This window comes from Punica granatum, chromosome 4 (assembly GCF_007655135.1).
Source record: "Punica granatum isolate Tunisia-2019 chromosome 4, ASM765513v2, whole genome shotgun sequence".
In the NCBI taxonomy this organism is placed as follows: domain Eukaryota; kingdom Viridiplantae; phylum Streptophyta; class Magnoliopsida; order Myrtales; family Lythraceae; genus Punica; species Punica granatum.
This window is the reverse complement of record NC_045130.1, coordinates 11283494-11300437: the sequence shown is the minus strand read 5'-3', so window position 1 is coordinate 11300437 and position 16944 is coordinate 11283494. Positions and strand designations below refer to the sequence as shown.

Here is a 16944-nt window from a genome sequence, read left to right as displayed (position 1 = left end):
GACTTCTTAGTAAAAAGAGTTTTCTATGTTTGTATTTCTCCATTCTTGTCTCTTTCTGAAAACGATGGCCATGTGGAGGAGCTTGATTCATGCATACCTTTTTATTTTTTTTGTTGAAAATCCATACCCAGAATTTTGGCTTTTCTTTTCTTTTCAACGTGATTGTGTAAAGGAAAATGCTTTTTCTGCCGTAAAAATAATATTTTGATCTGCCGAAAGCGAGGTGATGATTAATTGCCTAAAAAAGTGCCTGAAATTACATCACTTGTCACTGAGCGTATTCAGAGGACCATTTCGCACGATTTAACAGCTCTCTTGTGTAAAACCATGTGGACGAAATACTCCATGGAGGTCACATGGATGAAAGTATGATGTACAATTGTAATTGAAGTGGTTTGGATAATTGTTTTGAAGAGAAAAAAATTTCACCAAAAAAAAAATTCTAGCGTATGCTGGCCTATGCCTATAATGCAATAATCTAGTTACTAGGAGAGTTATAAATAAATGACATCCACATTGAAAGAGCTATATATGTAGTCTTATATATGATGCCATTTTAATAATTAGGACATAATTAACATTAATGCATTTGGCAAGCAGATATTATAGTATTTTCCCTTCGACTCCTTGCAGTTAAAAGACCTAAAGAAACCACTCCGGCAACTCTACATAAGATAAACTTGGTTTTTAGTGACAGTTTACAGACAAGTTATCGTGATCACTCCACAAAGCCATTCATGAACATTTATTTGCAATTGCTACGCATGTACTGAATTGAATATAGAGAGCTTACACAAGTCCATTAATAAAATTTAAAGCTCCACGAACCTAATGTGGTTTTCTTTTTGCCAATGTAGTTTGACAATTGTGATCTGCCATGCATCTGTGTTGTAGCCGTCAGCTAGTTCTCTATTACTTTTCTTAAAGGATTGGGAGGGATTGGGTCTCACTTTATCTCATTTCCCGTATTGCTAACTGATGCGGGGAAAACAAAAAATTTAGAAAATTCCATATATATAATAATATAATCTATTTTTTAAAATATATATATATATATATATATAAAATATAATTCATATATATATTTTTCTTATTATATATACTAAAAGTTATCCACATAACCATATATTAATATATCTATATTATGTTTGAATATGTAATGATATATACTTATTTTGATATTAATATTTATGTGATGAAACATTATTTTTTTATTTTAAAAAATTTAATATTATTAAGTAGTATATAGATTATAAATATTTAAAAAAATCAAGAAATCGTATTTTATGATGATTCTCAAAAAATTAAGAAAATTTCATTCAGAAAAACATCTAAGGCCATCTCGGAAGAAATAGTAACTTTCATATTAAAAAATTCAAGACTGTTAAATAATATATAAATTATAAATATTAAAGAGATCAAGAAATCCGATTTTATGATGAGATATCTTTTAAAAAATATTTTTTATTAAAAATAATTTCGAAACTAGAAAACCTATAATGTCCATTTAGAAAATTTTATATTGCCTTTAATTGGAGATTAACGTAATATCCAAAAGATTTTATGGTATTTTTAATTTTTTAAATGAAATATTATTTATGAAGATTTTGTAGCTAATTTTATAAGTAAAGATAATTTAAAATTATAAAGACTAAAAAATAGAGAAAATTTCATTCTGAAATGGAGCGTTCTGAGACCATATGGCCGAGCTCACCTTTTGGGCTTGCGGCCCATTAGCCTAGGTTGGGCCCTAGGCTCGTTCCACTCCTATCGGGAAACACACTCTTGGGCTAAGGTTGAATCTTGCCGAGCCTCCGAGATAGGATGGTTCGCCAAGCCTCCGGGATAGAGGTGGCTTGCCAAGCCATTTGGACTGAGGGAGGCCCACCGAGCAACTTGGACCGAGGGGGGCTCGTTGAGCCACTTGGATCGACAGAGGCTCACTGAGTCACGTGTATCGAGGGGGTTCATCGAGCCCCTTGGACCGAGGGAGGCTCGCCGAGCCACCTTGGTTAAAGAGTTACTCGTCGAGCCCCTAGGCCAAGGGTAGGCTTGTCGTGCCCCCAGAGCCTTTATCATCCGATTTTCTTCTAGTGTCGTAGATCCGACCGACTCGAGCATAATCCCACTATCACTCATAATAGGTCTTTTCAATTATTTTTTTGATAGACAGGTACGTTTCAATTATTAAAAATCATTGATTTAGGATCAATTTGGTAAAATTAGTTGCAAACGAACTTTCTCTTTTTTGTAGCAATAAAAGAGCTATCTACTAAGGTCTCTTTCTTTCCCTATTGCTTTCTCTTCTCTAGCCCCTCTCTATTCTCTAGTCGTCTCCTTCTTTACTAAAAAACACAAATATCAACTAGTTTTATATTTTTTATACTTAATAGTTGATTCTATTTTTTTATTATAATAACCTAATTAAAATTATATATTGCTTAAGGTAACATAGCCATCTAATTTATTCTTAAGTTAATAGTTAAATTTTGATTTTTCATCTATCATTTCACACGTAGTGCAAGTATACGCTTCTAATAAATGAATAATCAAGGGAGGGTTTCACGGAGAGAAAGAAGGTCAACTTGAAGGGACATGATCCAAGTGAAAAAAAATAAAGAATTTTACACAACGTTTTGCTGCGAAAATATAATTTCTCCAACAAAAAAATATATTACAGTTCTTTTTTGTTTGGTAGACAAAGTTATTTCTATGAAATTGAAGGGGCACTTTTGAAAGGCCTGCCTCCCTTTTAAAATTTTCATTCGTGCATACATATAATCCGAAAAGCAAAATGATTGCTTGAAATATCAAAACATACAATTAACTTTTATTTTGGATGTTATGAAGAAGATATATTGGTAAGGTAATCCGCTGGTTTGTATGACTATGCAATTTACGTGTAATAATTTGAAGCTCTCTCTCTATATACGAGGGGGTGAGCTCACAAAAATATAAATTTCCAACAACATCTATAAGATCCGATGCCGTCCACAACATGTCCCGGATCCAAGTTGCACCGATTATAGAATTAGTCATAACCAATAAATAAATAAATATATATATATATATATATATAAAAGACAAACAAGGTGAGGTCAGGCTATATAATAAGGTATATTGCACCATATAGCCTAACGTTGACAGATATTCTTAGATCTATCCCAACGTCGATTTTTTACCTAAGGTATCTCAACGTTGCTAATTTGATGTCATCATCTAGTCTCAGGGGATAGTTTGTGAAACAAAAATAGCAACGTTAAGATATCTTAGGTAAAAAAAAGACGTTATGTTAAATTTAAAAATATCTATCAACGTTAAATTATATGGTGTAATATATCCTATATAATAACCTATTAGAAACATGCATGATGGATGTCTAGAATTTTATGATCACCAGAACGGCCCTAACTCTTGCCCGGAAATAGGAATCGTTGCTTTTGGAACGACACAGGTGGAAGTATGGGAGTTGACTTCTCGTAATTGCTCAAATACCGTTAATTCCGCCGTAGCCGGGGCAGATCAACGGCCTACTATAACCGCCATTAACGGCTGCCATCAACGAACATACATTCCTCTTTTTCTTTTTTTTTTCCCTATTGTTTGTTAATAACACAAAGTGAGATTGATTCGTACTCAGTTATTGATTTAATCTTGATCACGAAATACTTCTAAATAAATTTTGCAGACTCTTATATTGCAAATAAAGTCTATCAACTGACAGCGCGTAATTTGTCAATTGTATCATATCTTATGATTAAAATATGTCTCTTTCAAACCCTCATAAATTTGATTATATATTGTTTACGTACAAATTTTTTAATTCTATAATATCTTAGCTTTCAGTTAGATACGGACGCGAGCAAATCAAATGCTTTTGAGATATTCAGATTCATGAAATTACTGGGGGTCGTCTAGTTAAATAATTTGCATGGAGGTTAAGCTCACTATTATCATCAGATCCAAATTCGCAAGTCGACATATACTTTGCAGCACACGACATGGGCTAAGACGCGCGCAAAACGAACATGGGAGGTTGAGACTATTTAAATTAAATAAGGCTCAGTCGTCATATATTTATATATATAGTATGTATGATGATGCAATAATTATATATTAATACATATGCTTTTCAGTTATTTGTCACAGAATGTGACAACTTTTATGGCAAAAAGAAAAAGCGGTTCGGTTTTAACTCTCTCTCTCTATATAAATAAATAAATATATATATATATATATTTATATATTACCCCTTTCAGATGTATTTAATTTGCTCTATTGAACCATACAATTTGAATATAACAAAATTCCGTGGTTGTATTTGAACATGAGAGGAAAGCGATCCATTATTGATCATAAAGTTAAGTGAAATCCCCTATTACGATACAAAAGAGGGTATAACGCAGTGACGCATGTCCTCATCGAGTAATCAAGATATTTTGATTTGATACTTAGTGGGATTATCCATGCTAATTTATTAGTTATTACGATTTCTATTTCATAGTATTTGGCCTATGGGTGTTGCTTCTCTTAAATAAGGTTTTGGATCCCAATCTTTTGAATGAAAAAAATTCATTGAGAGAGTTTTTATCATTTAATCATGGGCGAAATCGACTCGAATTGAATTAATCGAAGCTCAGTCTTCTTTCAAATACCAGGATACTACATCAAACTCTTTCCCTTACATCTTGATTTCTTATCCAGATAAAAGACGGCATTTTTTTAATGCCAAGTGGTGTATGGATCAACTGATGTCCACCTAGTTAGGGATAACTCCATGAAGTCCGTCTCCGACGGGATATATACCTGGACAAACTTGCGTGGACAATTGCCCACTTTAATCACTGTGCCAATTTCCTTGCGGTTTAGTGCACATTTTCTCTTTGTTAACGATATCTTCATCTAGATACAGTTTGGACACAACTTTAAATGTCTCGTCAAATTAGAGAGCACATAATTTATAGTCAAGTGTCTAAAAGTCAGACTCTTACAAGACTTGCATCCATAATTTGCAGACATATTTGTGCGAGAAAATATAGGACCAAGCACATGCATGGCTGTTTTCTTCTCTAGTCATGACTAATATGAATAAAAGGTACGTAAATCAAGATATAATCTAACTTCGGCTTTCCTTCCGTTCAAAATTTCAATGTCTAAAGAAATTACGTAGCCCAATGAGGACCAATCTTATAGCATTGTATCTCCATCTACAACTCTAAAGTCTTAGATCCGATTTTAATCACTGTCATTTTTTCTTAAAGTAATAGATGTTTTTTCTTCCACCAGGAGTATGGGCCTCCATAACTGGAGGAAATATAAGTAAAAAGATCTGAATCCCGCCTAGTTAACTTACAGGAAAAAAAAAAGACTTGAAAACTAAAGAATAAGAGATGTTGAGAAAAGGTGCAAGACGTAATTTAGCTAGCCAATAAATCAACAATATTGTGTTAAACGTTGCTCTCGCAATTCTTGAAAATCAAGTATTAAGTGTTTTCTTCCAACAAGTGCACTTCCCATGACTTTACCAATATTTTGTTGGAAATCAACAAAATTACGAACTCTTGATGGCACAAGTTTGCAAGCTACAAAGACAACTAAAGCCCAAGAGAGGCACTTTGTTTTTCAAATGGCCATGCTTGCTTTCAATGCTTATATAATTAGACCAACTTTGAGAAAGTGGGTATAGTGCAGTAGCATATTTTCTCCTGATAATAAAGAGGTTCTACATTCAATTCTCGTTATGAGACTACCAGTATCATTTCATTAGCTATTAGTATTTTGATATCGTCGCATTAGGCTCAAAGACCTCTCACATACCCAAAAAAAAAGGACTAATTTCCTGTGAATATCCATGTAACTAGCCATTCTATAAATGTGCATCAAATGTTTCACTAGAACTCGTAATTGACCATGCCGTTTTGATCTGCCCTTATAGAAAAGACTAATAATCGGACATGTCGTAGAACAAGCATGCATTCTTACGTTAGCAAAATAGAGATTCTTTGTGGATCATGATTAAGAAAAGTACGCTATGGTAATAAGAGCAAGAACAAATGTCCTACAATGTGCGAAAGCACAATAACTGAATTTTTTTCCGGAAATGATAACTAATTTGACTTTCATATAAATAATACTATTTCTTTGGTTATAAAGAAGGTCCATGGATCTTGAACAATAAAATATAATTTTTAATAACTAATAAAGGTGTAAGGATAATCCGAAAATGAATATTGATCAGGATTCTCTATGTTGTTAGGAGAAGGCGTACACAAATCGACCAATAGAAGGCGCTAGACAAGAACATAAGACCAAGTCAATTTTATATCAGTTATGACCTAACAAAACACTTGGATTGCATCTACTGAGCTTAGAGACAATAATAACGATGCGAGAATCAGATAGTAACCATGTTGAAGCAATTATAAACCACCTTAAACTATATATTTATGAGCTATAATCCCCAACAATCTCTTCTCTTTTTTTCTTTTTCTTTTTTGGATAGATCATTCATATATATTTTCGGTGGACATAGGTCATTCATATTTCATTAATGGAAATGATCCTATAAAAGAAGATCACAAAGGATATACAAAAAGGTCTAAAAATAACTTAAAAGAAGAAACAGGAGCAGGTCTAAAAATAACCGAAAATAGGAAATTACAGGAGCAGAAGAAACAGTTACAGAGATGATTACAAAGGACACCTACAGCCAAGCAAGGAAATCAGAAGGTCTCTCGACACTTGATTTTGCTAAAATCTCTTGGCTATCAAATATTACTGAATTGAATAGATATTCACTATACTAGCAAAAGGCAGATGCTGCTATATGCACAACCTAGTCTACTATTTCCCCAAGGATTCCAACTTGTTTCTTTGTTTTTGGCTTGAAACTTGATCCTAAGTAGTCGTACTATGTATAAGCTTTCTATAGCCACCAAGAACACGAGAATCAGAGGTCTGAGTAATGAGAACGAATGCTCCAAAGCGGCACGGAGACAAGAGTAGTAAAAATGATGGAGAAGACCAGAGGGACATTTTTTATGTAAAGAATTGATGTTGATAACGACCAAAATGATGTGAATTGATCTGACCATGGACGGAATTGATGTGTCCAAGGACGGAATTGATGTGATCAATGACGAAATTAATGTGTCCAAGAACGAAGTTGATGCACCCAAGGACTAAATTGATGTGACTAGGGACGAAATTGATGTGACCAAAAACCAAATTGATGTAAATAGTGATCGAATTGATATAACATTTTTCTCAGGGGCCTGATTGATACAACTTGCATAAGTCGGGGACAAAATTGATTGTTTACTCTTTTGAAATACACAAGAAGAGGAAAGAGGGAAATGGGAAAAAAAAGGGAAAAAACATAAGGACCTATTTGAAGTTTTAACGTTTAGCCCGTTAGCGATAGAAGGACGGAAAATCCAATTGATGAAAATTCAAGTCAAGGACGAAATTGATACATAAAAGGACTAAATTAATACACAAAGGATTCAATTGAGCCAAATTCTCTTTCTCGAGGAACCAATTGATGTAAAAAATTAGTGAAGGACCAAATTGACGTAAAGTCCATGTCTCAGGGACGAAATAGTTATTTTACTCTATAAATTACCTTTATCCATCTTTTCCTCATCACTTTGACAATCTTCATTTTCTCTGAGATTGTCATTTATACAAATATTAACTGAGTCTTTCACAAAGAAAAAGGAATTGTGTCCATCACAAATAGAAGACGAGAAGTTCATCATATGCTCATATAAATTAGGGGTCATAAAATATATGATCGTTAGAAAAAAAAAATCAAAAATTATATGTGATGTATTCATAAAAAATAAGGATCATGGAAAAGAGTAAATAAGCTTGTAGAGTAAAGATAAGAGATTAATGGGCTCAACGGAGAGGAGGAAAGTTAACGATCATACATGTGATAGAACATAATTTGTTTGGTAAAATAAGAAAAAAAATTAAGTGTAGCGTAGTGGCGCACGCCCTCATCTGTTGACTTAGATATCATAAATTCGATACCTAATGGGATTATCTGTGTTCTTTATTAGTTTTATTTAGGATTTATCTTTCATTGTACTAAATTGTGAGCCTCCTTTGTAACGGAAAATAAGAAAAAAAAATATTGGCAGAAAGAATCACGGAATTAGGATTAACTCATAAACTTGCTTAGAAAGTAAGATGGGATATTTTAGTGAAGTAATCAATATATAATACTTGAGGAAATAATAAATTTGGTTGTCGATTTGGCCCCGGCCTCAGCAAAATTTTATATTACTATACCTGTTGGTTATCAGATATAAATTATTACCTATATAGCGATGAGTCATATATTTTCAACAATCTCTTGCTTGTGTCAAGGAAATCTTTGCACCAGCGTTACCTTGGAAAAAGAACATGCACATGTCTCCAATTGGATATTGAAAATTAATTGTTTCGTAAGGAATACGACCCGAAAATTCTCCAATTAATTCAATCAAGCGGATCTCTGAGTGCACTGCCTTCTCTACCAGCCACTCTATAAATACTCCTCATTCTCTCGAGCATAAGCAGTCCATTCAGTCTTTGCCCGCAAAATTGATACATACTATCTTTTTTGTTCAGTGACTGTGATCACGTTCGACTATTGAGCTATGACTCTTCTTCCACTTTTGGCTATCTTGCTGTCTCTTCGTATGCACTTCTCTTGTGCCTTCAACCCTAGAAAGTTCAATATCTCGAGAGTCCAGTCTACGTCCGACTGGTCACCTGCAGGTGCCACATGGTACGGCGCCGCCAACGGCTTTGGGAGTGATGGTAAATCTAATCAGACACATTATTGACTAAACTCATATGTACCATACGTTCATTGCATGGAGTATGCCACGAAAAAGCGTTGTAGTTATTCGACATATATGCTTCTAATGGTTATTTCGGCTTTGCAGGAGGAGCTTGTGGGTACGGGAGTTCTGTAGGGCAACCTCCGTTTTCTTCAATGGTTTCTGCTGGAGGCCCTTCTCTATGGAATTCGGGCAAAGGGTGTGGAGCCTGTTACGAGGTCCGAAATCATTAATAAATAATTATATAACGGCAACTAATTTCTTTTGGTAGATATAATATCAGCTATTTGAGAATTATTTAATAGATCATTTCGCACACTGCGATTGCTTTCTCTTATTAAAATCGATTGAATGGACCCATGACAAGGGCATATTTGTGCTTCTTCTTCTTCTTCTTCTTTTTTTGGCATCTTTTATTTGGTCAACTAAATTTTATTATAAAAAAAAAATTGACTATTACATACGGTTCGACTCTGCTGAGATTGAGAATTATATATTCATATTTTCAAGATATATGGGATCCCATCACAAGCTTGGCTCCGCACATGATTTTATGACATTGTACTTATCAATGCGAACAAGTAATAACCAATCAAAAAATTTATAAGTGGAAATTTTTAAAATCATCGTTGTTCCAATTTAATACTTACGTTGGTTCTTACTGGATGTTATTAATCCAAGTAACTGAATAATACTCACCCAAAATTTCTTCGTAATTTCTTTTGCAAGAGATTGTTGCAAAAGTAAATTAATTTTTCTATATATCTCTTTCTATTTTGGGACTACGTACTAGAATACATATATATTATGCAAAATGTCAACTTCTAAATAAAATCTGTATGATTCCATAATCCTCTGTTTATTCTTTTACTTTTTTCCATCTTAAGATTTTTTTTTCAATGTTACATTAACCAAGTATTTCTGCTTAAATATATATCTTAAAATTTAGTCTGGCTACATAATTTCAGGTGAAATGCACCGAGAACGGAGCTTGCTCAGGGAATCCGGTGACTGTGGTAATCACAGACCAGTGCCCCAGCGGGCCATGTGTGTCTGAGTCGGCTCACTTCGATTTAAGTGGCACTGCTTTCGGAGCCATGGCAAGTTCCGGTAGGGCTGATGATTTGCGTAATGCCGGAGTCCTGCAGATCCAATATAGAAGGTAAATACATGAGCTCTCATATTCTCATGGATATCTATTTCTCCCCTATATCATATTCTCTAGTTTGTTGCTGATCGCCTGGTGATATAGGGTGGAGTGCAATTACCCTGGTGTATCGTTGACCTTCCGCGTTGATTCGGGATCCAACCCCTACTACTTGGCTGTTGTGATCGAGTATGAGGACGGGGATGGTGATCTCGCAGCTGTTGATCTCAAGCAAGCTCCAGACTCAAACTCGTGGCTCCCCATGCAGCAGTCCTGGGGTGCAGTTTGGAAACTGAACTCGGGTTCGGCACTTCAGGCCCCATTGTCGATACAGCTTACATCAGGCAACTCAGACAAGACTTTAGTGGCCAACAATGTCATCCCTGCAGGATGGCAGCCAGGCCAAACCTACCGATCCATCGCCAACTTCTAAACAACCGTGGGACTTATGCTATAGCTTAGAGTAATCAAATAGCTATATAGTTACTTTATATAGGAATTGGTCGCTACTATAGATGCAGATCGATCCAACCGTTTGAGAGACAGTACGATTATATATGTTCTGATATTTAAATTGAAAAGCCGTATGGGGCAGATCTTATTACCTATAATAAGAGAGATTATGCGGATGATGATGAACTCTAATTTTCCGGTAGAGGTAAGCAGGCAAAAGCCTAATGAAAAGCAGGCACAAAGATGGGTATACAATGAAATGGATCCGGAGTAGATTAGATATAATTATATATGAAACTAAACTGATCTTTTTCCTGTTGAATTTGAAAATACAAAGGAGTGTAATTAAAAGAATTTAACTTGTTTAGATAAGTGCAATTTGCCCCTCGAACTATATGAGGTGTTGTCAGGTTTGCCCTCAAACTTTCAAAATTTTGCATGATGCCCCGGACTTCAGTGAAAAATAAGCACGGTGTCTCTGAAGTCTGACTTATGTTCTTCTTATCCAAAAAACTCCGCAAACATCTTTCTCTTGGTTAGACCTCCAATTTGGGTGTTCTTGGTGTTTTTGGAAACCTTGTGCAAAATACAACAATTTAGAATCAATCTGAAGTTCGAAATAATAAGGAATGACATTAGAAAAGGAGTTGGAGATTATAAAAATTAGTTAAAATGATGAAGACTTTCTTCATTTTTTTGAAGGAAAGATTATTTCATCAAGTTGGAGAAGGAAAATCTATCCCAATGGATTGTCTTTTCAATTCACAACAGAAACACTAAATAAGAAAATAAAGTAAAACGATAAAATATTTTCTCACCATTTTCATTCCGAAGTAACAATTTTATATTTTTTTTATCTTCTTAATTTTGTTAGAATTTTTTTCCTTATGAAACATGTCCATTATAAGACAAGTTAGACTTTTACGGAGATGACTTTAAATGAATAAGGGGTTTGGTGCAATGACATGAATCTTCAGCTCGGAACTATGAGATCTCGAATTCAATCCTTGTTAGTTGGGCTTTTTGTGCCAATTATTTAGTTTTCGCTATTCGTGTATTAGGTTGTAAAACCTTCCTTATAATAAATAAAAAATAAAAAAACAAAAAAACAAAACAAAACAAAAGATAGACACTTAAGATAACAGGCCTGCTTAAGACTTGAGATATGATTTATTTTTTTAAATTTTTTTTCTTTCAAAACGTTCAAAATATTTCTATCTTACCACCGAAAACAATTTCCTACTTAAACGAATATTTTCCCCTTTTGATGGGTCGACAGAGTTCTGAAACAAACCCAAGAATTTTCTGCCAGTGAATATTCCTTGGCCCTATGGGCATAAATAATTAGTAGGGACCCGGAACTAATTTCTTATGGTATTTGATAATTTTAATTTGACTTCTTCATAACAAGAATTTCCGATGTTTGTACTGTACTTTTCCTCCGTAATTTTCTATATTGTTGTCTCTTTCTGAAAATGATGGCCATGTGGAGGAAGAGCTTAATTCATCCATATATCCCAAACTTGGGTCTTCCTTTTCTTTTAATGACCATGATTGTTATTAAAACCATGTGGACGAATTACTCTATGGTACGTCACATGGATGAAAGCACGACGACCAAATCTAAAGTAGTTTGGATAATTTTTTTTTAGAGAAAAAAAAATGTGGCGTCCTAGCCTATAACAAAATACTGTAATTACTAGGAGGGAGATATATAATATCCGCGTTAAAAGAGCTATGTAGTCTTATATATTACGACATAATTAACAATAAAGTGATCAAAGAGCAGGTATGAGTAATTTCCATTCGACAACTTGCAGTTAAAAGACCTAAAGTAGCAATTGTAACAAGTCAACTTTTTTTTTTCAGTGACAGTTTACATAAATCATCATTACAATTTACTACCACTCTAAAAAACCGTTCATGAGCTGTTATTTCTTATTTGCAATTGTGACGCATGAACTGAACATGGAGAGCTTATACGAGTCCATTAATAAAAATCAAAAGCTCCTCATTCCTAATGTGATTTTCTTTTTGCCAATGCAGTTCGACAAGTGTCGTTGGCAATTTGGAAACGCATATGGGTGTTGTAGCCCTCAGCTCATTGTCAATACTCTGTCATGTGAAATAAAGTGAAACCAAAGGGCTCGTGTTATATCACAAAATCTATTATTTATTACTATTATAAAAGGAGATGGAGGAATTTGGCCTCACTTTCCTTCCTTGATATTGCTCATACTAGATTATTTCAATTAATTCAAAACCATTGATTTGGAGTCAATTTAGTAGAAAGACTAACCAAAAACTATCCACTAACCTCTATTTTCTACCTCTTTTTCCTCTTTTCTCACCTCTCTCTTCTTGAAGTCTCCTTTTTTTGGTGAATTTTTTTTGGATGATTTCTTTTGGGTGAATAAATAGTCTCCTTTTTCATTAAAAAGTACAATGACCAATTAATTTTATTGTTTATACTTCTTTTTTTTTCGGTTACAAAGAGAAACACGTGGGCCTAGTACATAATTTTATCGTTTATACTTAGTAATTGATTTTATATTGTATTCTAATAAAAGTTACCTATTACTTAAGGTAATAGGGTCATCTATTACATCTTTAAATTGATAGCTAAATCTCGATTTCCATCTATCATTCTGCAGTAATGTAATTATATCCCTAGTATATGGATAATTAGGCGTGGCTATGTGGGCAGAAAGAATGTATATTTGATGGGACATGATCCAAGTAAAGAAAAATGCACAATAGTTTGCTTTCTACCCAAAATATTTCGGTGGACATTTTCTAGGTGGACAAAAAAATTATGAAATATTTCTTTTATGTGAGCAAGTTATTACAATGAAATTAATTAGGTCCATGGACCTTTTTTGTAACTGAAAAAAAAATAGAAGTGACACTTATAAAAAAGCAAGCTTACGTCCTTGCTTTCTAAATTTGTTGTTCGTCCATATAAGCATGTTTAGAGAAGCCATCTAACTGCTTGAAATATCAAAACAGATTATTAAATCGTTCTTTGGGCGATATCAACACAATGTGGACAATACTGGCGAGGTAATGCACAAATTGGTTTGTATGATTATGCTACTTACGTGTAATAATCGAAAGCTCTCTATATATGTGGGGTGGGGGCGTGGAACTTACACAAATATAAAAGTTCAACAGGTATCAACATCTACTAGATCTCCGAGGCCATCGACAACATGTAATTAAGCGATTCAAGTTGCGCCGATTAGAATTAGTCATAAACTCTATATGAGACAAACAAGGTGAGGTCAGGTAAGAGCTAATACAAGAAATTGTGAAACATTCATGATGTCTAGAATATTATTGTCACCAGAGCCGTAATTCTCGCCCCGCAATAGGAGTCGCTGCTTTTGGAATGATGCAGAGAAAGTATGGGAGTTGACTTTCGGTTAACATTCATTCCGCCGTAGGCGGGGCAGACATTCAACGGCCTATAACCGCCATTAACGGCTGCTATCAACCAACATATATTTCTCTCCTCTCTCTCTTTCTTTTTAATCACACAAAGTGCTCTCAATCTATCAACTGAAATTGATTTCTACTCAGATATGAGCTTAATCTTGGTCACGAGATATTTCTGAATAAGTTTCGTGGACTCTTATACTGCAAATAAAATCTATCAACTGACAGCGCAATTTGTCAACTATATCTCTCATCATAATTAACATATGTCGCTTTCAACCCCTCATTGATTTGGTTATATTACTTTCGAATTTTTAATTTTATAATAACATGTTAGCTTTCAGTTCTAGATGAGGACGCAAGCAAATCAAATGCTTTTGAGATATTCTTCCGGTTGGATTCCAAGAAATTTGATTTTAACTTTAACTTTAACTTTAACTCAACACACTACCGAACAAAAATACACATTTTCCAAGTCAAATTTATAATTACATCTCATTTGTCCTTTTCCACAATCAAAATCAAAATCAAAATCAAAGTAACTTTAACTCTAAATCCAAACGACCCCAGATTCATGGAATTACTCGGGGTTCGTCTATATAATTTGCATGTGGCTGAAGCTCGCTATTATCATCAGATTAGTTGCTTGATTGTGCTTATGGAAGTACAGAAAAATTGGCGATCTGCATCAGATCCAAATTTGCATGTGAACATGTATTTTGCAGCACATATGACATGGGCTAAGACTCGCGCAAAACAAACTTGTGAGGTTGAGACTATTCAAGCCATATATATGTATATCGATATTATATATGCTTTTCAGTTTTGAAGCAAAACTCGGCAATTTTTTTGGCAAAAAGAAAATGTGCTTCGGTTTGGACTCTATATATATTACGCCCTTTTATAATGTATTTAATTTTGCTTTGTCATCAAACAAATAAAATTGCTCGATTAAACCATACATTTTTCGGTGGTACTCTAATATCTGAAAGCCCAACGAGTCTCAATTAATTCAGTTCGAGCGAGTCGGCTTACTAAGAGGGTAAAACTCTTTCAATATGAATTTTCTCCATTCACAATACTTGAATCCAAGATCTTGTTTAAGAGGAACAAACGCTGAATCGCTTGAACCTTCTCATACTAGTGTTGGTATTAAACCATATATTTTGAATAAAACATAATTCCATGGTTTTATTTGAAAATGAGAGCTAAGCAACCCATTTTTTATCTTCAATTAATCGAAATCCCCAATTACAAAAGAATAAAGATTGTCGAATATATATTTTCCATTTTGATTATGAATTGGCTCAGGATAGTACAATAACACTTGTGCTTATATCTTGATTTATTTTTGGCTCAGGAAATTAATAAATGTGCATTGATAACAAAATGAGTACGAGGTAAAATGTTCAAGAAAAAGATTACAACGATAAAAAAAAAACAGATTTGTTGGTATCATTGCAAAGAAAAATATAATGTGACAAAATCACATCCAATAAACATAGATACAATTGCAGAAATCCTTCCAATTGTTTTATATCTATTCCCGACCTCTTGCAACTAAGCTCTAAGTGGATCCCGGATAATACCTAGAACCGGGCTAAATGCAATCCATATAGAGGCTGCTACTATGTGGAAGCAGAGGAGCAGAGCCAAGAGGGGTCTTAAACTGGTACCCAGCGTAGGAAACCTTCAGAGATCACAACCATTAGACCTAGACAATCAACCAGCCCTAATAAGTCCAATCCCTATACAGTCAAACCAAAGCAGCTTGATTTCTTTGATCGGTTCAAACTAATGACAACGAATAAAAAATAATCAAACTGTCAAATCAAAGCACCAAGCTACCCTGATCGGTCAAACCAACGACTGATATTAGGGAGCCAGAACCAGCAAAAATCAACAGACAAAGCCACAAAAGTTCGATCTTTGCAGGTAGGCGGTAGGATCTATTGGACTAGGGCACAATCCTTTGAACTAGAGATTGGGGATTATGTCGCTAGGTAGAGGAGGTTAATTGCATATTAGAAACAACCATCAGAATGGAGGTGGATCAGTCAGGCAGGCAGAAAGGTTAGGGAGAGGGGAGAGCGCCACCGCTGCGCCGCTATTGCCGGTGGTCTGGGAGCAGATGGCTGATTAGTAGATGGTCAAAGCCGGGTCAATCAGAAGGCTTGTGGTTGATTAAGATGCAGTCAGGAAGTTGGTCTGGTCAGGTGACGACATGGCCTCCGCCTCCGCCTTCGTCAACAAACCGAGGAGATATAGTTCGCCTCCACTTGTTGCCACGAGTCCAATTGTAGAGGGAGAAGGCACGATCAGTGGAGGGGAGCAGTAGGCTGCCCTGCATACGCCACACCGACAATGGAGAGGATGTAGAGAAGGGCCCTTGGGACCTACCGGACACCCTCTAGGCCGCTATGGGCGCCGACATCTAAGAGCCCTAAGGGGGTGTCCTCGCAGAGGTCGGAAGATGAGGCTGAGGATGGCCGGCCAACCCATAACTGGAGCATTGTGACTTGCTTCGTAGCTGAGGCAGAGAGGCCGCTGAAGTTGGAGCCCACCGTACCCGAAGTTGGAGCGTCGTGACCCACACGAAGGACAACTTGCATAAGGAGTCGCCACCGTGACCCACGATTGAGACGCTGACCATCCCTACTAAAACCCCGCCCTCAACCGTCCGAGGAGTAGAAAGAGCAAGGAGGAGAGGGGAAACAAAAAGAGCCACCGTGAACGAAGACACCCAGGAGATTGAGGGAGACCCTAGCTTCTCGATCCTAGTGGAGGTGTTGCCGGACACGTCTGACCGGAGCTAGAGGAGCTGGGGAAGTAGCCAAGCTAGGGTTTCTTCTTTTTGGTCGCGAGGGATAAAGAAAGAGAGAGAGTCTTCTTTTCTCATGATTTCTCTCGACCAACTTATTTGTATCTTGATTTCTTATATTTAGATAACAGACTGATTTATATATAGGTCGTGAAAAGAGAATTAAAAAAAAACATTTTTTTCTTTAGTGCCAATTGGTGTAGGGACTCACTTATATCCAATAATTTAGGTATAACTCCATGAAGTCTGAC

At 35.3% G+C, this 16944-nt stretch overlaps 1 protein-coding gene across 1 annotated transcript; it reads left to right on the top strand.

Moving 5' to 3' along the window:
- Positions 1 to 8583: 8583 nt before the first annotated feature.
- LOC116205471 (expansin-B18-like) lies at positions 8584 to 10676 on the top strand. The gene is made up of 4 exons (XM_031538089.1): positions 8584 to 8811; positions 8940 to 9052; positions 9803 to 9996; positions 10087 to 10676. Exons 1-4 carry the CDS (start codon positions 8649 to 8651, stop codon positions 10412 to 10414), a joined length of 798 nt encoding a protein of 265 aa, XP_031393949.1. The 5' UTR covers positions 8584 to 8648; the 3' UTR covers positions 10415 to 10676.
- Positions 10677 to 16944: the final 6268 nt, after the last annotated feature.